Here is a 25,122-nt window from a genome sequence, read left to right as displayed (position 1 = left end):
GTTTTTCATGCAGAAGTTGTAAATCCCTCTAAAGATTACTTTGTATAAATGCACAACACACACATCTACCTGAGGTCCATACACACAAGCATGCACTGCTTCAAATAAGTTAAAACATGGGTCATCTTCAATCACATCAAAGGTGCACCCGTCAGAGACACATAACAACTTGTTGAGCTGTTTACACAACTGCCATTGAAGCCAGAGTTTATACAAAGCGACTTGTGGAACTAGTTATTTCTTACCTGGCAATATGGAGGGAGCCTTTACACAAGAAGTGCATGAAGCTTTGGAAACAGTGATGGAGTCTGATTCTGATAGCGAGCAATAGGAATCTGACACAGACACTGTGTCTGAAACCTCCATTAACGCGTAACAGGTGGGTCCCTGTACCATTCCAGTGGCTGCAGGAGTATATCTCTGTATGGGTGTTGGTGGGGCCAACTTAATTCTCCACTACTGAAAGTCAGAGGAAACATCCCAGCTCTCCAAGGAGGATTCAGAGTAAATGAAAACAGGGCCACTTGAAAACCACTAGCCTTTTGCTCATAATGTCATAGGTCATGGATACACACACACACCCCCTTACACACATACACACACCCACATACTCCTCAGGGTTAAAGCTAAAGGGAGAGGAAGGGGGGATTGTGACAGTGATGTATAGTGGAAATAGCCTGTTTTTTCTCCATATGCCAAATATGGGCATGATGACGTAATATGGTGGAGAGTAGTAAAAATGATCAATTCCAAGGTAGAAGCCCAGATTGACACCCAGATATAAAAAAAAATGCATGAATTATGCTTTAATGGCAGTGCGTTGAAAAAATGGTGTTTGAATGGGTGTTAATATACGTTTTATGGACCTTAGCAGTCTGAAAGTAACTCTTGTTTGTATACAGTGTATTTTAGCCTTACTGTAGGAGCTGAGCTGGAAATAACATTATCATGTAAAAATACACTTTATTGCCAGATTTCATGCCATATGCATGAACACAGCCAAAATTATCAGAAAAAAGAAAAATTAAATGGGTTTTAAGGGTTAATGTCGAGTATAAACAAATATAAACACACACACAACCACGATGTTTCTTGGACGCGGAATGCTTCCTCTTCTACAGTAGACTAGAACAAACCTGTTCATCCCAGCCGCGCGCCCGCTATGCAGTAGTGCGCGCGACAGCACGTCCAGGAGCTGCGCTCATGTCCGAAGATGAAATGCGGAAAGTAGGCAATTATATAACCAATCAACTATCTTTCAAAATAGCATTTTGTCCTTTAGGTTACATTCAAATAAACCCTTTAATTGACAGAGTCCTTTGCGAATTGTGAGTTTATCTGAAAATATGAAGTCAGAGGCTACATTATAAAGGCTATCAACAAAAACTTTATCCAAAACGGTTAATTGTTTTCTCTATCGGCACTGAAACGCAACACAGGCGGCAGCTGCACGCGGCAGTGGGCAGTATCCATCTATAGTCAGACCTTTTATAATAGGTCCATGAGTCAGACGGACACACAGACAGACAGAGAAACAGACTTTCCTTCTGAAGGGACGCCCTGCGCGTTCATGAAGGGATGTATGCGCCCGCGTTTGAGAACTGGCTCAATCCGGCGAAGAGCTGCCAAAACAGAGAGCACATAGCCTAGGTCACGGAAGAGAAAGGATGTCACAGCGAAAATACAATAGGGAAGCATATCATCTGCACTCTTAGTCCGCGAATGATTGTTATTGTTTAACAGTAGAAGCAAGTGCTTTATTAGAATTTTAAAATAGAAACGCGTTTTTAAAAAAAGTGTCTAGGTCGGTAAAATAGGCTATTGCTCTCTTCATCTTGTCGAATAGATAAATAACATTAACACCAGAAGGCTGTTTCTACCATCCCCCAACTCTGCCGGTAAGTAGGATGTCAACTTTACTCGTGGCTGACACTGCTAGAGAGCACAGCTGTCCCGCTTTCTAGGAAACAGCTGTCTAGTCTGGACCATATAACGTTAGTTGGTGTGTGGCAGGCAGGCGGATACATCGCGTTATTAGATTAAAGCTATACTGTACAATGTGAGAGAGCTAACGTGATTTGAAATTAGCTTCTCCTCGGAATTCCGTTTAACCCTTCCCCCACCAATTCACCAGATGTGGGACAAAGACTACGTTTGTGCGGGACAAATATTTTTAGCAAAATAAGCTTGTGTCACCACCGGTAATGCCAGAGACACGGCTTTCTATATTAAAAAACACTAGCCTATCTTTAGATCAGCGCGCAGCAGTTAAGTTACCTTTAAACAAATAGAGCATTAAGGCTGCAGCTTCACATTAAAAGCATTTCACTGGCTTCACATTAGCATTTCACTGGACAAACGTGAGTTTATTTTGAAGTAACAGGAAAGTAAACGCTGAAGCAGGCAGCACCTTCACAGAGCGCACTGAGCACAGCAGCGCGACACAGACAAACGGAGACACTCTCGATTTCGACGATGACGTCACATTTACACACACACACACACACACACACACACACACACACACACACACACACACACACACACACACACACACACACACACAGACAAACGGAGAGACGCACACTCACACAAACGGAGACTGCTGTCTCTACACAGATATCCGATAAATGCCAGATTATAAAACACGCATTTAAAAAGGGTCACTGTCAATAACAATGCGGGACAACGTCTCAATTTGCGGGACGTGTAAAAAGTAATGGAAATGCGTGACTGTCCCGCACAAAGCGGGACATCTGGTCACCCTACCCCCACCCCTCAGGACTCTCTCCCCCCCCCCCCCCCCCCCAACCCTCTGTACACAGCCGTGCACGAGCGCAGCTCTGCTGCTTAGCAACTTGGCCACTGCGCCTCTGGCATCACACATTTTAGAGGAAAGGCTATAGGCCTACAGTAGATTCATCTGACATTTTACTATTCTGTTATTATAATAATATCATTACCTGGCTTTCTGTGATGTTTCAGGGCGCATTTTCAGGGTCATATGAAATAGATTTTCCCATCCTGCTTTGTCACCTCACAGACAGTGTCGATGGCTGTACAAAACAGTCTAATCGAATTGCAGCAAACGCTTGTCAGCCGTATAGAAACGGGTTTCTAAGCCTGATTAATTTGAGACCAACGTACAGCATACCTTGGTCACATTTCCATGTCCATATATGGTAACTAAACAAGAGCACCTGTAAACTGATTTAAAAACACTTCAGGTAGTCAGCATGTCACCATGTTACCTAATTCAACACAGGGTGAGTCCCAGAACAAAAATCTTCTTTTATCTTCAACTAGAACATATCAATCACTAGAAGTAATATAATATCTTATATACATATAATGTTGAATAGAAATATAGATAAAAGATAATTAATATAAATATGTCAGATATGCATCCTCGGTACAATAGACTACTCAAGAAGAGGACTTCAGTCAGCAATGAGGTTGAAAACAATGAATTAACATCAGTACACATGAGTGACCGCATCGCTGTGCTAAGGATTTCCATTCACAGAATAGTGACACATAGGGGAGGACAGACATGGAGATTGTGTCCATAATTTCAATGTATTTTTGTATTCAATTATTTTAGTCAGCTAATCAATTAATTTCGGAGATTGTAAGAGAAATGTGCGTCGCTATTCTTCCTAGAAAAACAGCAAATCCTTACATTTTGAAAAGAATGCAAAAAATATGTTCAGCATTTTGGCCTCTTAAATTGTCTGATGGATATTCCACATAATGCTTTAAGGTCTATTAAAGTCACAAAGAGGAGGTGTATTATTCCATTTTATATATCAACGATGTATCAAAGAATGAAACGTGTGGAGTAGAAAGACAAAGAAACTCACCAACTCTGTAGTTCTCTGGGCATTTAAAGCAAATGTAGCTAATCAATAGCGTCTTGAAAGCGTGGCTCAAAAAACCAACACGGGATGAGCTTGAAGCGGGACTTGACCATGAACTGACTGATGTTCCTCCCTAACAGGTGGCCTGCTGTAGAGATGAAGGCACCCAGTGACCAGCGCTGTTTGGCTCCCAGAGTGTATCGAGAGGTCCCTGATGGGGGCTGGGGCTGGGCCGTGGCTGGGGCCTTCTTCCTGGTGTCGTTCTGTACCTACGGGAGCATCAAGAGCCTGGGCGTCTTCCTCCAGGATCTCATGGTGGAGTTTGGAGAGAGCAACAGCAGAGTGTCCTGGGTTATCTCCATCTGTGTCTTCGTCTTCACCTTCGCCGGTCAGTCGGCTTTTTTCTTTCTTATATCTTTTAGGACAAACTCACACTGTAGGCCTTCTGTACAGTGCCAGGTCCAAGTAGGCTAAGTTTTCACTAGGGCTGTGTCAAAAAATCGATATTGCGATATATCGCGATACTTAGTTTCGTGATATCATTATCGATTTTTATAACTAAAACATTTTAATTTTTTTTTTTTTTCAAGGCTTTATTGACAGTGCAGAGAGACAGATATGAAATGGGGCAGAGAGGGAATAAAATGCAGAGAACAGCCACCATCAGATTCAAACCCATGTCTGCCGTGAGGCCTGAGCCTCTAGGATACTGACTATTGAAGTTAGATCAATTTTGTTTATAAGAATACTTAATATTCACTGTGTCACAAAAGCACACTGATGTGTTTTCATGTTCAGTGTGTCCTGTACAGTAAGTACAAGAGTGACTTGCATTTGTTATTTTGATGTCATGGCAGCTGCAGCAGTGTTTGATCATGTGCCAAAACCAAAAAAAATTCAAGGAAGAAAAATAGTAAAGGAAGTTGTGAATTAAATAGTTTTGACTTCATTCGTCTGTGCAATTATCAATATATTGTGCTGTTATGTTTGACAAGGCAACTTGTATAGAATATCGCAATATATCGTGATATACCGTATCAAGGTACGCAATATATCGTGATATATCGTATCGTGACCAGTGTGTCGTGATACGTATCGTATCGGGAAGTCCTTGACGATACCCAGCCCTAGTTTTCACCCTAAAGTCTATTTCGTACAGTTCCTTAGCTCCGGCACAGTTGGGAGAGGTGTGCTTGGATACGGTACAGATGCTAATGAGCCGACACGAGCACAAGCTTCTTCTTTTTTTGCGATTATTTTGATGGATTTTTACGGATTAATTGATAGTGCAGAGGGACAGAGATGAAATAGCAATCCTGCTATGGCACGGTTCGGGGCAACTGGGCCTAGTGTGAGAGTACACCCTTACTTGTAGTTCCAACCGCTTGTGCTAAAGTGAATTTAAGACAGCAGACAGAGACCATTTAACACACTGTAAACAGCCATTCTGCACAGTGACAATGCAACAGTACAAGATATTATGCAATTAATACGGGAGGGAGTTGAAATGATTGAAGTTGTCTTTCCCACCCACCCCAGCCCCCCTGTCCACCATGCTGAGTAACCGCTTTGGCTATCGTTCGGTGGTGATGGTGGGAGGCTTCCTCATCAGCCTGGGAACCATCAGCTCTGCCTTCACCAACTCCATCAACGAGATGTACATCACCATCGGCATAGTCTCAGGTACTGAGCAAACCCACACCACCACTGCTGTCTGTGAGGGGTGTCACCATTCTCCAAATCCTCCAGTCCATTTCAGTTGTGATTTTATTTTTTATTTTTTTAAGCACAGCTTTGCTTCGCCATTTTAGTCTAGAAGCATTGGCTTTATGCAATGATAGCTAATTTAAAGGTGCATTATGCACTTTTAGGGAAGGGGGGTTTGTTTACATTTGCAAAGCCTGCAGTTAGTTTACAAAACATATTTTTCTACATGTAATTCTTTGTTTTGATGAATAATTCTATCATCATAAATCAACAAAAAAAATTTGAGGCACCAAATGTGAGAGTAGAATATGTTTGTCAACGAAACTGTGGGCTATGCTGTTGTAAACAACAACATTGATACAGTACCTTCTCAAGTAGCTTTCTAACTTCAAACAGTGTTCCAGGGATACAATTTTCCTGTAAGGAAGGTTTGTTTATTCAGTTATCAAGATATACCTTAGAAAATGTTTACTTCTCTGACGCACCCAAATTAACATAGTGCGCCTTTAAAATTACACTATAGCAGCTAGCTCATGTGGCAAATTCAACGCATAAAGCATGTTCGGCTAATGTGCTACATGTGCATTGCATAGCTTGCAAAGGTGGTTTAAGTCCGGTTGACGTTTAGCAGTTGTTTTATACTGTGTTTTTTTTTTCAAACCTGCCAATAATGATCTTGGAGGCGGGGCTTAATTGACAGTTGCCATTTCCACCATGAAGGTGGCGATCGTGACGTCATTTCGATCGATTTCCGACTTACAATGGAGATTGTGACACCCTTACTATCTATCCATCTGTCTGTCTGTCAGTGTCGTTGTTTAATTCCATTTGCAGAAGGACTGCTTTTTTTCTTATATAAAGAACTAAAGGGACTCCTAGCAGTGTCAACAACCAAATGTGCATTAATCTCTTTCTTCCTGAACTTTCCAATGACTGACAGGTGATCAGCCTCCTCTGACCACCATACAGTGAGATCCACTCCACTATCTTAACACATTAAATTAGGCTTGATGTAAGTGGCTGGGGAAGAAGGAAAAATTTGACCGGATGAAAGTGAACTATTAGATGAAGGACAAATTGGAGAAATTAGTTTTACTTAAACTTGTTTTTTCTTGGAAAGCACTGCTAGCCCTCCCACTGTGATAACCATGTTGCCTCTGAACTGGACCACAGCTAACTTGCCAACTCCCTCTCTTCTCTCTCTCCTTTTTTGTCTTCACATACCTTGTGTTTTTCAGCAGCAGCTGTAGCAAAGCCTGCCACCTTTGACACAGGAGTGGTCTGAGAGCTTGATCACTGACCCAACCTCCCCCTAGCCCTGCAGTGTTCCTACCATGCGGGGCAGTGGCTGTCATGTCCCCCTTTTCTCTTGTTTACAGGCCTGGGCTACTGCCTCAGCTTCATACCCACCGTCACCATACTAGCCCAGTACTTCTCCAGGCGGAGAGCCCTCGCCATCTCCGTTGCTTCGTCCGGAGAATCCTTTGCAATGTTTGCATTGGCTCCAAGTGAGTGTTCGGTCACAGAGGGGCAGTTAGCTCAAATATGACCTTTATAATGTGCTTGCAAGAAGGGCAGAACACGTTACTATTGCTCAGACTTATTCTTCTTTACATTTGTCATGTCCTCTAAACTGATACCACTGTGAAGTTAGTTTGAAGTTGGAGATGATAAAACGATTAAAAAGAAAAGCGGCATCCAAATGACTAAAAAAGATTGCCACAAGGCATATGATTTGGGACACAATGAAATAAATGCATAAAATGAAACTAATGGACGTTTTTATTTCGTCATATCACACGGCCGTAATAATGACAGTAACCTCTGCTGTCCTTTGTCCACAGCCTTCACTATTCTAAAGAAACACATTGGCTGGCGCTACTGTCTGGTGATCCTCGGCATCCTTCAGGCTTCTGTGATTGGCTGTGGGCTTCTCCTCTGTCCAATCATAATTGAGCCAAAGCCTGTGCAGGAGGACAGTGAATCGGACACAGAGTCTCTGTCTCTGAAGAAGCTGCAGTATGGTTACGAGCTGGAGAACGAAAAAACCACAAGCTCCCTCAGTTCTGGAAGCTCCCAGGATTCTGGAGTCACCTCCATGTCTGCTTCCAACGTAGACCTGAGGACTGCAGGGGGCCAGGGCAGAGACAAAGAGGCTTTGGAGCAGGCATACTCCACACCTCCCTGCCCTGTCCAGGAGAAGGAGGAGGAGTTAGAGGTAGAGGCAGGTCCTCTCCAGCCCTCTCCTAAACCCAAACTCCTGGACTTCTCTGTGGTTAAAGACTGGGCCTTCATCTGGTACTCCCTGTTCGGCCTGTTTGCCACACTGGGCTTCTTCGCCCCGCAGCTCTACATCATAGAGCTGAGTAAGAGCCGCGGTGTGGAGCCCAGCATGGCCTCCTACATGCTCTCTGTGATGGCCATGGCTGAGTTCCTGGGCCGCCTGTCCATCGGCCTGGTGTTGAGCAGGGTGCGCTGCAGGAAGACCCTGGTTCTGCTGCTGTGTGTGGTGCTGCTATGCCTGGTGCTGGTGGCCTTCACCGTGGTGTGGGAGTTCTGGGGCTTGGTGGTCTGCTGTGCCCTCTATGGATACTTTTTGGGCACGGTGGCCTCCACTCACATCCCCATGCTGGCTGAGGAGGACGTGGTGGGCATCGACAAGATGGCCTCATCCGTAGGAGTGTACCTCTTCATCCAGAGCTTTGCTGGACTGGCAGGCCCACCGCTAGGAGGTACAAGATCTTTGCTAGCTTTTTTTTTTTTTTTTATAAATTTTTGTATTGAATTTTCCACCAACTACATGGATACAACAACAACAAAACACACACAGTCACTCAATGGCAAGATAATTGTATAGTTTATCTAGCCACACCTGTAAACTTATCCTGCTCCAGGATATGGCAATGGTTTGTTTTTCTTGTAAAAAGCAATAGACAGTCATTTTCTTGGTCATCCTTGCTTAATTAGTAGAACACATCTTTGCTACCTTTACTGTTTGACTAGCCTCTGCTTTCATCCATCAGTAAGTACTCTGTATATCCTAACAGCTGTCCTATCTCTCCTTCCAGGTTGGTTGGTGGATGTAACAGAGAACTACGGGGCTGCCTTCTACTCCTGTGCAGTGGGCATGTGCCTCAGTGCTGTCTGCCTGGCTCTGGTCGGCCCGGCCAAGTCGGGCTGGAGCTGCCGACCACAAAGCAAAGAGACCACAGGCAGCAGCACAGAGGAAGAGGACAAAATGTCTCTGGACAGCAACCAGTGTGAGTTCCTAGAGGTGGACTTTAACCCTGAGGACAGTCCTGTCAGACAGGACAAGGCCTCTGTAATATGAAGCCCGCCACAGCATGACATCACCTCATCACCAATGACAACAACCAATACAAGGTGTATTGCACTGCAATAGGCTGACCATTCTGACAGGAAGGAAGCACGCTCTCCTGCTGAGACCAAAGGCAGATCCATGCTGAGCACATGGGGTCACACCATAGATATTACTTTTATAAACGTCCGGTTCAAGCTGCTTATAGTAAAAGCTCACTGTCACTGAACTTGGCTGAGGAGCATTCCAAATCCTCTGTGTTTACATAATATGTACCTTTATCTAAGGAGATACGTGTTGTGGTCATGGATACTGAGGTTAACAAAACAGTCATGCTATCTGTCAAGGTCATGACTGTGTTGTTGATTCCTGCTCATGTTAGGGCATGCCACCTCTTAAAGCAACAGTTCATTCATTACTGGACACACACAGTAGAATACTATGACAACTGTCCCATCTTCAGCCAGGTCTGAAGAGTCAAACACACGCTGTGGCTTTAATTCACCTTGCAGACAATCTACCTGTATGGATTTGATGTATGGAGAATGACCGGACCAGGAAATAAATCTTTCATTTCTAGCACTATGGTAACCAAAGCACTGTTCCCTCAGAATGAACTTAAAGGTCCAGCTGATTGTACGACACTGAACGATTGTGGCATTCATTTTGCATGAGCCTTTAGATACTTTACATCCAAGTCCGCACTGCATTGGCTTAAAGTATTGACTGTATATTATGGTGTTATGACAATCCTGTTGAGGAACGGTATAATACACTTTTTACTAGTAAGAAGAAAACTGCAAAGCAAAGATGATACAGCAGTTTACAGTAATTTATTTTTGAATGCCATTGATGACTAAATACAAACACGCACATGTTTAAGTGTAGAACTAGACATAGTCCCACACTAGTCCTTACACCCCGACACCACATGACTTGAAGTTTACTTCACAAATGTTTTCTTAATTACACCTTTATTAAAATAGTTTATAATGTTTTGATATTTGAATTACTTTTTTTCATGTTTTATTTTTTATTTAATTGAGTGACAGGCAGGTTCATTCCTGTTAAGTTATGTACTCTTTGTATTGTGCATTTTCTAAATAAAATCTCTTTGAAACTCAGATTGGTTTTTATATCTGGTGAGTGTGTGAGGGTTGATAAGTGTGTGTGTGTGTGTGTGTGTGTGTGTGTGTGTGTGTTTTCATACGTTGTATTATTCAACTATTCTATTCATTCAGTAATATTCATCCTTCATACTTCATCAACATTCAGCAGTGAAGCGTCAGCTTCTTCAGCATCAGCTAGAGCAGCATCAGCATTCACACCGCAATTTCTTCAGGAATTGCATTTCTAGACAGTACTTCTAGTTCTACAGTTTTGGAAATGGTATAGTGAAAATCCATGTCGACATTTGCCCAGATGTCAACGTTTCATATTAGAATTTACACAATGCCCGCAGTAAACATACGTTTTGTAATACGTTGCCTTCTAAATAAGCTGGAACAATTATTTTAACTATATTTTCGGGGTCAAGGAATTCAATGGTGGTAGTTACAAAACTAAAACATTTTACAACATGAAGCCTTTCCTGAGCCTATGCGTGAGTGGGTCCAGAAGGACTCAGTGAGGTTGTTTTCTTCAAAGATCTTGTTAATGAAGAGTTAATATTTCATATTGGAGCATCCTTAAAGTGGACCTATTATACTTTTTGACTTTTATGACCTATAAACGTTGTTATAATGATTTATAGTCATGTTTAACCATACTAGCGTATCAAATAATTACGTACATGCATTTAGACGTATTGCCTGCTGACCGTCTGGGGTGTCTGTGCAGAGCACTAAACACTAGGGCAGCCGGTCGAGAAATCACGTGTTCAAATCGGTTCAGAATTTCCGGACATTCTTTTCGTCACACAAGCGGATGTTTCCATGTATGGTAATGCTGCCACCTTCCTGCTCAAGTCTGCCTCGCGCCACTGAAAGTGTTCCGGAAGGAAGGTAACCAATCACAAGGGAGTGGGGTTTGCAGGAGGGGGGGGAGAGGGAGCGGAGAAGCACAAAGCTGAGTGTTGAGAGAGACTGCAGTGCGCGCTTAGCCTGGAAATCCAGACCCTGATATCTTAAACGATAGAGGGTCTGGCGACGATCAATAGTAATTTCCAACTCAAGGGGCGGCTCCTACTCGTGCATTTCAAATGCCACTGCACGCAGTTGGATAGCACTACAACCAATCAGAGCGATGCACAAGGCGACGTAAGCCCCTTTCGTTTAGCGAACAGCTGTTAAACTGTTAAATTAAACGTTTGCCGTTGTCGGTCGGCAAAATAGAACATTCCACTTACTTGCTAATGAAAGATTTGAGTGCCGTCTTCCAAATCGTTAAGGGTCGAGGCCAAAGCAGTCTCAAACTCACACAACATATCCGCAGCCAACTCTGATGTTTACTATCACGGCTTCGACGTCGCATGCACGTCACTGTCGTCATCCGGTTACGTCCTCCCCAGAGTACCATATAAGGGGCTCTGGCGCGCCCGCCAGATTTCTGGCTTTCTTGATAAGCTTCAACGGAGCGTGTCCAGACCAACACGCGCAGCAAATTTAATTTGCCAGCGCCTAGTGGCAGGTCTGGGAATGCCAGGCTAGTGCGCGCTAGGTTGAGAGGAAGAGTTGTGATGTGATTCGTGTCAGGTTGCTCTATAGCAGTTTTTAACAAGAAATTAAGACCAGAAAAGTAGTATAATAGGAGATCTTCAACAAAAAAAAGTGTTTTATATCATCCCAATAACATACATAATCTACCATATGGGTAAAACACTGCACACTAGAAACCAAGTTAGTCTTGTGTGTCTCATATATTATTGTTTTCAGTCTCTCCTTTGTACACGTAGTTTCCTGGACACTAACCCTTTCCTTAGAGAATGGCCATACAGTATTATGTCTGCTCAACTTCCATTACACTTGAGTAACTAACTAGTGCTTTATTTTGTTCTGTATCTACAACAATCCCATCTGATTGGACAACCTGCAGCACAGCATCACTCATGACATTGTCCAACAGTGAATGTGTTTGAAAAATACTTTAATAGAAAGAAGAAAAACACATTCATAAAACCTTTGAGTTTACAATAATAATCTTAAAGTCGATTTTATTTTATGGTGTAATAGCTGGTACCTCTACTACTGACACACAGAGGATCAAGGGTGTGTGGGAGAAGGAATTATCAGTTAATATTGATGACGAGACATGGGTAGATATTTGGAGTTATGCTAAAAAGATTTCCATCTGTACTCGGGCAAAAGCAATCCAGTTAAAAATAATCAGGGTTCGTACAGCTTTTTAAGAGTAAAATTCAAGCACTTTTCCAGCACTTTCAAGATACAATGTCAACTTTTTCAAGGAAGCCGAAGCTTTAAATATATACAGTATATAAATAAATGCTTAAGATTTCATACATTGCCTTATCTGTAAAATGGGAGTGTTCATAATATAATATGTATGGACAATCACCAAATTGCAGTATGGCCCTAAGGAGACCTTTATCAGTTTAGTTCATATGCCAAAAATGACCATCTATCAGGTTAATAACAACATGACTATACTTGAGCAATATCACATGAGATGGAGCATATTGTCACTCTATATCAGTGCTGCTGCAGTGTCCTCTCTCCCAGCCAATTATTTTTGCTAGTGTCCTGCAAGTTTACATATTGTTTATAATAAATCAGAAATAAAGACAATTGGAAAATGTGATAAAACATCAAAAATCTTATTAAAATAAACTAATTCATGAATTGCAAAGTCGTAGGACAAGTTTTAAGTAAACATTGGGTGTGGACACATTAGAAGTGGAGGTCTGGGGGTCCCCCCCAAAAATCTTTGAGCATTAAACACTTAATTTCCTGCATTCTGGTGAATTTTTATGAAGCAATGTGTGCCTTTTCTGCATTCATTTTAATGAAAAAAAGGAGAACATTCACGGTTCCGCTGACACAAATTTAATTGAATAGCCTACAATGCATGTGTAGTGCTTTCAAATATCTCCTGTAGCCTATTGTTAAAACATTTGGTTAAACTGTAATAAAGGTAATTATTCTATATCATGTCTACTATTGAGGGTTGAGTGGCTGGTGGTATTTTACTAGCAGCATTAGGCTTTATTCAAAGAAGAAAACAAGTAGGGAACAGTTCAACACCAATGCAAACCAACCTACTAAAATAAAAACATCTGGGGACCAACCCAGATATTTTATTTTAGTAGGCTCCCTCCTCTATGCTACCTTAATTTGTGTTATGAAAAGTGCTATAAATGTGCAATACATAGGATACAGTTAATTACACAGAAGAATAAAAGCATTTTTATTGGCGGATGAGCCATTAATAACTTTGCAAACCTAATTTTCAAACAAATGTACCAAAAACAATGTACAAAACGATCCAAAGAACTTCTGAATTTACTTGAGTGAAATTGAAGCGTTAATATGTTTGATGCATGCGCGATTGCGCGCTCACCGGCCGGCGGGGACACAATTCTTATCAGCGGAAACTTGGCACGCTATCAACACACATAGAGAAGGTGCAGGGAGGGGGCTCGCCTCACGCTTCGAATGCACAGTGCACATCAAAGTATAACGTTAATGCGCGTTCAGAAAGAGGAAGTCACGGCACTCATGTCTGTTAAGCCCGTATCTCACTGGGCTGCGACAGTTTGCGACAAGTTGGAGACTGCAGTCGCGAGGGAGTCTCTAAACTGTCTCCAAACGTTCGCGGAGGTCTCAATTTCCTCGCATGAGTGTAACATCACGTTACAATGAAGTAACCCCCAAGCTTACGTTATCTAGCTAACAACATGAATTTGGAGCAATACATTATTGAAAACTAGCTGGTCAGCTAATTGCTAACGGTGTTGAGCATCAATTTAGCATGCTATTTATTTGTATCAACAAGTCAATTACACATACAAACTTCTTGCAAAGAAGAACATGATTGAACAGTCAACCAGAGTGACATAGTCCGATACGTTTTAACGAAAAAAAATTCTCAACTGATTTACCTTTGGCAGGAACTCTAAGTGCCGATTCCCCCATTGTGTACAGCTGGAGGTACTTTAAGCAGACCGTACAGTAGCCTATGCCTGTCGGTTATTAGGGCCTCGTCATAACCAAATGGAAACGGATATCTGATATGGAAGTATCGGGAGCAATAGGTCCATGAGCAGCGACTAGTGGTTCTGGATAATTCCTGGAGCGATCGCCAGGTGTGGCGCGTGTCCCAGGAAAGAAAACACGGGGAGCAACTGCACTCGTGCATACAAGACGGCGGCGAAGAAAACATTGCGACAGATTTTTTTTTTAATTTACAGAATAAAAAAATGAAAGAATTTGATGAATTACGACACTGGTCAATAAAGAGAAAATCCAGCATTTTCCAGCACAGTGTTCAGATTTCAAGCACATTTCAAACCTTGAAAACACTCGATTGAAAATCAAGCATTTTCCAGACTTTCAAGCATCTGTACGAACCCTGAATAATACATAGGATTCATATATCTCCTAATCGCAGGCATTCTTTCAACCCAGCACTTTCTCCTCTGTGTCTTAAATGTAAAATAGAAATAGGTACCTTAACTCATTGTCTATGGTCATGTCATAAATTACGGAAGTATTGGTCTGACATTTTAAGTGAAATTGGAAAAATATTTGGTATGGAATTAGAAATGGATCCAATGTGTTTGCTATTAGGTCTACCAAGTAGAAGTATACCTTCTAAATCTGGCAAAAGGTTATACAACATTCTAACTTTTGCTGCTAGAAAAAATATATTATTACAGTGGATTAATGATAAGAGCCCCTCTGTTAATGGCTGGTGGAAGATTTTACTGGAGTTGATTCCTTTAGAATATCTCAAATATTATACATCACAAAGTGGACCAGTTCTACAAAATCTGGCAGCCCTATTTGAACTATCTTGGACCGGACTATTCTTTGATAATTGCACAAGGAGTCTCCTAAACCTGAACTTGTGAACGGTGACTTTTGATCGGCCTGAAATGTGAACTGTTTCCTGTGGCCTCAACCTAATCTCCGTTGACTTGAGCTGTACTTTGTATTTGTTTATTTGTTTTTGTTTGTAAGTATCGTTTGTATATTTGTGGTGCTTCTTTGTAATGTTTTTGTTGAAAATAAGAAAAGCCAATAAATATATTGTTAAAAAAAAAAGTCGATTTTATTAAATTATCATTATTATGATGCACAATCAGACAAATAAGAACTTCATTGCCCACGGCCAATTAGAACCGACCTGTTTGTCCTTTCAGGGTGTGGCCTCGCAGCGTGTCCTTCGTCTGTAGAGGTCAAAGGTTGAATACGCAGGTCGTGGTTGTGGGCGGAGTTTGTAGTTCAGAGACTCATCCTCCTCTGGCGGGAGGGGCGTCTGTCTGAGGAGAGGTCTGAAGGGGAGGAGGGAGGGGCCGTCCGCTGCCTTGTTGCCATGGCAGCGGAGGGGTGGGGCCAGCAGCTGCAGCCTATCCTGCAACACCTGGTTGATCAGCTGATCCTCCCGCACCTCCACACTGACCAATGAAGTGAAGAGAAGCTCAGAGCGAGAGACATTCACCACTAAAGAAAAAGAGAGCGAGAGCGAGAGAGAGAGAGAGAGAGAGAGAGAGAGAGAGAGAGAGAGAGCATTTGTTCAGTTATAAAACTGTGGTCATGTATCAGATCATTCCGATCACAAGTAGATTTTTAATAAAGGGTGTGTGTTGGTGCGTCAAATAATTCAGTGATCATGATGGACACTTGTTCTTGCTGAAACACACAGAAAATAAGAGAAATTAGACATTCTTCACGAGACATGAAATGTGTGCGTTACCTTCAGTAGCTCTGGTGTTGATCAGGTTTTTGGTCCTCTCCGACGTCCGTAGAGTCTCCTGCACGGCCTTCTGGGAGTTGAACTCGGCCCCCTGCAGTGTCTGGAGCTCCGCCTTCAGAGCCAGAGTGGTGTTTGGCTCCGCCCTCTCCAGACAGCCTGGCTCTTGATTGGACGCTGCAGCAGGAGGCTCAACCAGCTGTCTGCTGCCTTTACAGGAGAGGAAAGAAAACTGACTAACGCGGAGGAAAATAAAGTAAAACATTGAATTCTACCCCATCGGATTACGGAATATGGAAAACGCAAATGAAAAATACAGACAAAGGGTGCAAGAGCATTTAGACTGGTTACCATGGTGACGTCCTCCGCTCCTCCTCTGACCTCTGATTGGCTGCTGAGGCTGGGCATCTCTGTTCAGTGTACTGTGAGGCTGCAGTGTTGCCGTGTCGACCAGCGGCTCCTTAAAACACACCTGCAGTAGACCAGACACACAATAAGGTAATCCATCACACATGATTGTGCTCACACACACGCTCTCTCACACACACACACACACACACACACACACACACACACACACACACACACACACACACGATCACCTGTGTGTTAGCCTGTCTTCCTGGAAAAGGCCTCAGCTGTGATAGGTCACTGTGCTGACTTGTCTTCGGTGCGCGGGGTTTCAGGTGTGTGTATTGGGCCTTGGGGGCGGGGCTCAGTGTGATGGACAGGTCCAGTTCAGGACAGCGAGTCATGGAGTGAGAGGAAGAGAGAGGGAGGGGAGCAGGGTGAGGAGAGGGGGGAGGGGAGAGGGACCTCCTCATCCTGCACAAAACAATATGATACATTACATCTAGGGATGCACCCATTAGGGCCAATATCAATATCCAGCTGATACATCAGTGCATCCCTAATTTCATTTAGCTGAAGCCTTTATCCAAAGCAACTCGCAGTGAGTGAGAGCATGTGGATACAAAGCAAAAACTACAAGAATCAATTGTTTTTGGTTTTTTCTTGCTTGACTGTTGTGTACAATTCAGAGAACTTGGTTGTCTTTTATCAATGCTCAATAAAACATATGCAAGAACATCCTTTTCTGCTGCTGCCCCTAGACTATGGAACGCCCTCCCTGACCACCTGAGGGCCCCACAGACTACAGCTCTTTTTAAACGGAACCTCAAAACACATCTCTTTAAAAGAGCATTTAGCTAAACTTTCTTTGAGGTTCCCCCTTTTAATAGTTTTTTTCTTTTTTTCTCTGAAGCACTTTGAGATTCTTGAATATAAAGTGCATTATGAATAATACTGTGAATACTGTGAACGGTTAATTAACGGTCGCGTCTTTCTTTTGTTTTACTCAAATGACAAAAAAAATGTTTTTTTCCGACGTTTTGAGATAATCTAACCGGACAGTTTTGACTCTGATACTTAATTTCACACTTGGAAGTAATCCTGGTCGTAATGGACAGCTATCGCGGCTAATATTATCAGTTGAACTTTTCAGCGGTGAGTCCAGCGTTCCGTGACCGCCTCAGAGTGCGTCCCGCTCGGGTACGGAGTGGTGAAAGCTGACGATCCATGCTAGCAAGTACTGACCCTGGTAGCGCTAGCCAAACAGAGTTATTTTCTTTTCTTTAAAAATGTCACCACTCACCCAGGCAGACCCAGAGCTTTCCATCTTGAAGGCTGAGCTTATCTCTATCGAGAGCCTCATTCACAATGTCCTCCAGCGGCAGTCCTCTCTGGTCTCCCGGATAGCCACACTGGAACATTTTCCGCTCCGAGGCTCTCAGCCGCCGGCTAGTGGCGCTACTGTGTCTCCGGTCTCCACTCCACCTTCCAACGCTTCTTGGTCGGCTGTCGTGAAGAAGGGCAGACAAATTCCCCCTCTACTCTCGCCAGATCCTGTGCTGATGCACAACCGTTTTGCTCCGCTGGAAGAGCTAGCTGGGGCTGTTTTCTCCCGCTCCGAGTCGCCAATCCCAACCCGCTCCATATTGTCTCAGAGGCGTTCGCGTTCAAGTTCCCAGTCCACTCCCCAGGGTAAACGCCAGGATCCCCGCCGTCCACCAGCTCCATTCAGACGTGAGTCCCGTGCTGCTCATCATAGACGTCGATTACGGGGGGGATGGGGGGTACATGTACCCCCCACTTTTCGTCAAGACTCATTTTGTCCCCCCCACTTTTTAAGCCGGACATGGAGTGCGTCCAGCCGTATTAAAACACAGCGTCAAGGTCTCTCTCTCTCTCTCTCTCTCTCTCTCTCTCTCTCTCTCTCTCTCTCTCTCTCTCTCTCTCTCTCTCTCTCACACTCACACTCACACTCACACACACACGAAGTTTGCACACGAAGAACCAGAGAAAACATGCTCCGAAGTCTCCGCTAGTTTGCACACCAGAGAAGACTGATGCATTTCAATCAGCAGCAGAGAGACAACGGCAAGTGTCCCGTTGTGAAGTGTAAACTGTAGGGATTACCATCCTCTATGCCCACTAATGACTGTTAATGTAGCGGACACTAACAGCAGCTTGTGTAGCGGCGATGTTGTTTACAGTGATGTGCGGTCAGGGTACTGCCTACACTGGCGCCGTGTGCAAAAAAATTAAATAAAATAAAATATATTTTTTATTTAATAAACTTATATTTGTATTATTACTGTTACTGTTAATTATTTCGATCTTTACATGTAATCCGCGATTACTTTAAAAAAGTGTAGACGTTTTGATTCGAAACGTGGCAGTTAGTAAGTTACGCCAAAAAAATATTGTGCCTTTGCTGTTTCCCATTCATTGTGTACGGCAAAGAATCAGTGCCTTTGCGCCTATTCATTGTGGACGGCAAGAAAAAAAAAAGTTGTCGTGCATGCGCACTTGATTCTGTATTATTTAACATGTACGCAAATAAGCATAATTCTTTGTGCCTTTTTTACGTAAATGGTATGCCACATAAGCCTTTACATTACATATCATTCATGGACCAATTAAAATCGAGATATTACTAGACATTTACGCAGCTTAGGCCAACGTCATTACGTTGGCTATGCTCATTCCATGGCTCATTCACGTCGCATTACCCCCGCGGATTTTTAAGTCAACATTGCAGCTGCCGTGCCCGCAGATATTTCAGACTGGAGGAATTTTAACAAATTGGATTATAATTTAAAAAGGAACAGAATGAATAGCAAGAGAAAGGCCTGCGCCAGCCTTGGACGGTGTACAGCAGCAACAGGGACAAACAATGTTCGAGCATTTCAAACGGACAGGTAGCCTACATGAACGGAAGGATGCTAGCTAGCTGTGCTGTCAGTCAGACTGTCACTGGATTACTATCGTCTTGCTTATTTCTACAGCCAGGCAGTCAGATTGGTGAGTCAGAAACTTTTTTGGGGTTTATTTAATAATAAAGTTGGATGAATTGATACCGAGTGCAATCCATTCTGCATTTTATATTCAATTGAGCAGTTGTGTTTTCATTGTTACTGACGGACAAACCTAAGCTCTGCAATGTGGATAAATGGTTACATTCTGATGCTGGACAGGTCCATGGGGAATATGCTACTGGTACTTTATCTATTAAGATAAAGTTTATGGAGTGGAGTTGCCATCAGTTATGCTGTAGTCCTACATAATGATGAATGCTGTCTTTTATTTTTAAGTTGAATAGAAGTAGTACCGGTAGTTTGAATCGGCGAAGGTTTGACTTGTTGCCTTACGTTTTTTCGGCCCTCGGTGTGAGGGACGGGTCCGTTAAGTCGATGGATGCGATGTTTAATCATTTAGACCAAACTACAGTAGGCTACGGGCAAACCTGAAGTCACCGTCGTGACATTTCATATACGTCCCGTCTGTGTGTGTGTGTGAGTGAGTGAGTGAGTGAGTGAGAGAGAGAGAGAGAGAGAAAGAAAGAAAGAAAGAAAGGGAGGAACTTATTTGAAATCGGCCGTGCGTGCCTGTTTGTTGTTTATTGTTTTTGATTTAACAATATATAGGTTTAGAGAAATCTGGCTTTCAGAACTCAGTGCCTACCCACTCACTGACCTCACCGCACGTCACTGGTTGTTTATCAAGAAGTAATTGAAGCTGATCATGGCTATGCTACTAGCTAGGTTGCCATGGAGACCGAGGCGGAGTAATATTGTTGTGCGACAGTCCAGCCGTGCTTCGGCTCGATTTGAGCACGGTCAAAATGCCTTCGACCAATCAGATTGCTCAGTCGGAACTACCTTTCCAAGCTCCCTTTGTTTACGTCATGTTTGGTTGGGCTACGGGGAGCAGCTAGTGGCTCATATGTCCGCTGCTTTTTGAAAATGCTTTTTTCATCAAATGTGTCAGACATCAGTGTTTTGTATACATTTTATTCATTAGTGAGCGGGTATGCCGTCTTTCAGAACCGTACCTGCACTAAAGAGAAAAAAAGATGTTTCCTCATTGTCCCCCCCACTTTTGAAAATGCACTCCAGAATGCCTGTTTGTCCCCCCCACTTGTTTAGCCAAATCGACGTCCATGCTGCTCATCCATCAGTGCCTCTACAAATTGATATCCCCGAGATCGCTGCAGCTGGCGATGACGTATCCTGTACAGGTGCGGCTCACTCTCGCAGCTATGCCCCGCCCCTCACATCCATGCTGTCACTCGCATCCAAGCTGTCACTCTACAGAGGGAGCTGTATGCATGAGGAGCCAGAGATCCTGGTCATAGGTGACTCCATTATTAGATATCTTAACCTCCCTGGTGCCTTCACCTATTGCCTTTCTGGAGGAAAGGTAAGTGACATAATTGAGCTATCACCTGCCCTCATCGACCGCCACCCTACAGCCCACACTGTCATCTTTCACATTGGGACAAATGATGTTATGAACAAACAATCATGCAAACTCTATGCCGATTTAGAGAGTTTGTCCATCACCCTGCAGAGTTTGGGGAAAACCTGCATTTTCTCCGGTCCCACCCCCACTCTGTCTAAAAGCCCAGAGCGCTTCAGTCGCCTCCTGAGTCTTCATGACTGGCTGAAGTCCTTCTGCTCTGCAAACATGCTGGGCTTCATCAGCAACTTTGACTCTTTTTGGACCAGACACGAGCTCTTTAAATCTGACGGCCTCCATCCAAACACCAAAGGTGTAAGAGAACTAACCAATAACTTCATTCAGCACATTGCATTTAATTTGGACTGATATTCACCACAGCATGACCCCATCAGAAGAACCTCCATTAAAAAAGACCCCCCCGGAAGTCCTGCTCAACATGAACTATACTCCCCTTCCATCTATGCTGCAAACCTTCCTCCAGCTCTGGACATCACACCTGACTGCCCTCTCTCACCTCCAATGACCCATCCATCTGCTGCTTCTAACGTTGGCTCCTTCTACAGGCACAAACCTGTATTGTATGACCCTGAAAAACAAACCACGCTTCCTAGCTGTAAGCTAAATTCCCCACAATTTCTCAAATCAAGAAAGGGCTTGGGTTTTCTTCATCTAAATATTAGAAGTTTATTGCAGCATGATAAATTAGACCACGTAAAGATTTTAGTGTCCCAGGCAGATCCAGATGTTTTGATTCTGACTGAATCCTGGTTAAAGAAGAGTACAGATGACTCTATTGTGGCAATTAATGATTATAACTTATTCAGAATAGACAGAAACGCAAGGGGTGGGGGAGTGGCTGTCTATGTTAAATCCTGTTATTCTGTAACACTTTTACATGCTGTCTCTGTTCCAAATTGCTTTGAATTCATCGCGCTAGAATTATCTTTATCGTCAAATGATTCTTTTGTTGTAATTGGTGTGTATAGGCCCCCTTCAGCTGTAACTAGCTCCTTAAACGATCTAACACATATGCTCTCCAGTTATGTAAATAGAGAGGTAATTGTGATGGGTGATTTTAACGTTGATTGGCTTTCTGGTGCCTCTGAACCTTTCAAAGAAATCTGTAGCAACGTTAATCTTACACAATTAATAACTGAGCCCACAAGACCCAATCTAAAAAACCCAGCAAAATCAACTTTAATCGATTTAATCCTATCAAATAAAATAAATAAAATAGTCTCAGCTGGTGTTTTTGATCTTGGGATTAGTGATCACTGCCCAGTGGCCTGTATCAGAAGTATTCATTTAAAAAGATCTCAACCTAAAATCATAATTAAGCGTAATTTTAAAGGTTTTAATGAGCAAGCCTTTTTAAGTGATCTCCGTCATAGTGACATTCAACTCACTACGGAAATTTCGGATGTTGAGTTAGCCTTAGACTATTTCATCAATACTTTCACCTCAATTATAAACAAGCATGCGCCCCTTAAAAAGCATAGAGTAAAAAGTAGATCAAACCCCTGGTTTACAAGTGAACTTTCTGATTTATTTTCCGAAAGAAATAAAGCATGGTCTCTAGCTAGACGCTCTGGAGATAATTCAAATTGGACTATTTTTAGACAATTTAGGAATAAGTGCACAGCCATGGTCAGGAAAGCCAAATCCGAATATTACCTTGAATTAATCTCCGACTGCTACTCTAACCCTGCACTATTTTGGAAAGCTGTGAACTATAATAAAAACAATTCTAGCACAGTTCCCACTCAGATCAAATTAAATGATCACACTCTCAATGATCAAAAAGAGATTGGCTTAGCTTTTAATAAACATTTTATAGCTGCTGGTCAACTCTTTCAGAATGGAGGATGTACACCTTCTACCACCAGTAGTAACGTACCGCCTGTCTCTCAAACTCCTATTTTCAGCCTTGATCTTCTTCCCACAAGTGTTGTTGTAGATGCGCTCCTCGCCATCAACCCCAAGAAGTACATGGGAGAGGACAATTTGGACCCGTTTTCAATCAAGCTTTCGACACATATAATATCAAAACAAATAACCCATATTTTTAATCTTTCCATCTCCTCTGGAATAGTTCCTAAAATTTGGAAAAAAGCTCACGTAATTCCTTTACATAAAGGTGGTGACAAAAATAATCTTAATAACTACAGGCCAATTTCCAAACTCCCATGCCTGGCAAAAATTCTAGAATCACTCATTAATAATCAATTAAAAACATTTCTAACTAGTGCTTCCATTTTGAGCCCGTACCAATCTGGTTTTAGGGCAGGTCACAGTACTGTCTCTGCTGTGACTTTGGTTGTAGACAACATTGTTAGAGCATTAGACAAGAAAAAGCACTGTGCAGCACTTTTTATTGATCTTTCAAAGGCCTTTGATACTGTTGACCACCATTTGCTTTTACAGAGGCTGCATGCCATTGGCTTTGATCATTCTGCATGTAGCTGGTTTAGGGATTATCTCTCTGATAGACAGCAGTCAGTTAAACTCGGAAGATACCAATCTGAGTTTTTAACTGTTACAAATGGTGTCCCACAGGGCTCAATTTTAGGTCCAGTTCTTTTCACAATTTATATAAATAACATTGTTTCATCGCTAAAAAACTGTCACGCCCATCTATACGCTGACGACACAGTACTGTATTGCATTTCCGATTCGGTGCACCAATCTATTCAGAACCTACAAAGCTCTTTTAACACCCTGCAGGACTGTCTAGTGGACCTCAGGCTTGTTCTAAATACAGACAAAACCAAATATATGTGTTTCTCCAGAGCAAGAACTACAAATTTGAATGATTTTAATATTTTTACAAAGAATGGATTTTTAATTGGAAGAGTCACAGAGTACAAATATCTCGGCATCTGGTTAGATGATAAACTCACTTTTAATTTTCATATAAAAAATCTTGTTTGTCGACTACGACAAAAAATTGGCTATTTTTATAGGAACAAAACCACCTTCCCTTTATTTAGTAGGAAAAGGATTATTGAGGCAGTTTTCATGTCTGTCCTTGATTACGGTGATGTGGTTTACCGGCATGCATCACATTCATGTCTTAAACTCCTGGACTCTGTTTTTCACTCTGCTTTAAGGTTCATTACAGGAGATGCTTATGACACACACCATTGTCTTTTATATGAAAAGGTTGGGTGTTCCTCCCTTAAAGAGAGACGTGACGCACACTGGCACATTTTTATTTACAAAGCCTTGTCCGGGAAGCTTCCTCGTTATTTAACAGAAATGCTGCAAATTTCAGATGGGCTTTATCAGACCCGCTCCACTGACATGCTTATGCTTTATGTCCCACAAGCCCGGTCTGAGCTGGGAAAGACAGCTTTTAGCTTCAGTGCCCCTGACTCCTGGAACAACTTACAGCAACAAATTAAACTAAATAACTTCATATCCTTTAACCAATTTAAACAAACTATCTTAAATCTGCCAAACTCTACCTGTAACTGTTTTAATTAGGCTATATTGTACTTTCACCCATTTCATTTTAATTGCTGCCACTCTTCACCACTGTGTAAATGTTTCAATTGTTTTTCTCTTCACCTGTTGTTGTGTATTTGATGTATTTGCATTGAATATTGTTTATGTATTGTTGTTTTTCCTTTGAATTTGTTTGAACTCGACGCAATTGTAAATGAGGGTCACCCCTCAATTGGTCTCTCGAGGATAAATAAAAGTTAAATAAATAAAATAAATAAATAAATAAAATAAATTATAAATAAAATGTATTATTATTATTATTATTATTATTATTATTATTATAAGTGCTATGTGTTAGAAACAATATAGAAACAGAGGGAGAAAGAAAGACATTTATCGGATTTGTAATTCATTTTAATTGTCCAGTCTGAACAGGTGGGGTTTCAGTCTGCTATGGAAGATATTTGGAGTTTCTGCTGTCAATAGCATGGACCTATAAAGGTCAATAGTAGAGTAACGAGGGCTGATATAGGACTTGTGGTGTGAGTGTATTTAAGAAGTAGGTTACAAAGTTGGGGCGGTGGAGCGAGGCTGGTTTCCCTGGCAACGTTACTAAAATAAAGGCTGTTTCTACTGACTCAATCCTTTAGCACAATGATGTGTTAAATTAGCTGTAAAAGTTAGCATGCCTAGCTAACGAAAGTTTGCTAACCGTTAAGCTTACGTCAGTTAAGTTCTTAATGTCGGCTGTCTTTTTTTTAATGGGGCTGGTTTATCTGACTTGTTTCACAAAGATAGGCTGTTACATAGGCTACTGTAGAACTAGCTACACATCAAAGATACAGTTAGCTGCTTACGCCAACACATCATTATATCTGTGTTACCTGATAATTCTGGTCACAAACGGTCTTCAGTAGCCGCACATAAAATCTCAAGTCTATTTCTTTCTGTAGACGACCCAACTATAATCCAAAGGTTTCAGGAGGGAAATCATCAGTTTCTCTTTTAAATAATTTTGAAATCGGCCGCTTGTTCTTCTTCACTTGTTTCTTGGCATTTGTCAAACAACTTTTTTCGGTGCATCACCGCCACCAAATGGTGTGGAGTATGGCT

At 42.2% G+C, this 25,122-nt stretch overlaps 2 protein-coding genes across 3 annotated transcripts; one reads left to right on the top strand and one right to left on the bottom strand.

Annotated features, from left to right (window-relative positions):
• The first annotated feature begins 1,221 nt into the window (after positions 1–1,221).
• Positions 1,222–9,976, top strand: slc16a6b (solute carrier family 16 member 6b). 2 transcript variants are annotated; one of them, XM_080044165.1, is made up of 6 exons: positions 1,222–1,227; positions 4,001–4,248; positions 5,400–5,543; positions 6,947–7,075; positions 7,412–8,299; positions 8,636–9,976. In XM_080044165.1, exons 2-6 carry the CDS (start codon positions 4,017–4,019, stop codon positions 8,896–8,898), a joined length of 1,656 nt encoding a protein of 551 aa, XP_079900291.1. In that variant the 5' UTR covers positions 1,222–1,227; positions 4,001–4,016; the 3' UTR covers positions 8,899–9,976. The 2 variants fall into 2 exon arrangements, with proteins under 2 accessions (XP_079900291.1, XP_079900290.1); XM_080044164.1 differs by lacking the exon at positions 1,222–1,227 and adding an exon at positions 1,648–1,898.
• A 5,203-nt stretch (positions 9,977–15,179) lies between these two features.
• On the bottom strand, positions 15,180–25,025 carry ppp1r35 (protein phosphatase 1, regulatory subunit 35). Its single transcript, XM_080044015.1, has 5 exons — positions 24,894–25,025; positions 16,359–16,581; positions 16,108–16,228; positions 15,760–15,966; positions 15,180–15,506 (listed from the first exon to the last, which is right to left on the bottom strand). The coding sequence occupies exons 2-5, from the start codon at positions 16,578–16,580 to the stop codon at positions 15,202–15,204; spliced, it is 855 nt and encodes a 284-aa protein (XP_079900141.1). The 5' UTR covers position 16,581; positions 24,894–25,025; the 3' UTR covers positions 15,180–15,201.
• Between the last annotated feature and the right edge of the window lie 97 nt (positions 25,026–25,122).

Source organism: Ammodytes marinus (genome assembly GCF_949987685.1).
Source record: "Ammodytes marinus genome assembly, chromosome: 16".
NCBI lineage: Eukaryota > Metazoa > Chordata > Actinopteri > Uranoscopiformes > Ammodytidae > Ammodytes > Ammodytes marinus.
The sequence above is the reverse complement of the archived record's forward strand: the minus strand, read 5'-3'. Positions and strand labels throughout refer to the sequence as shown.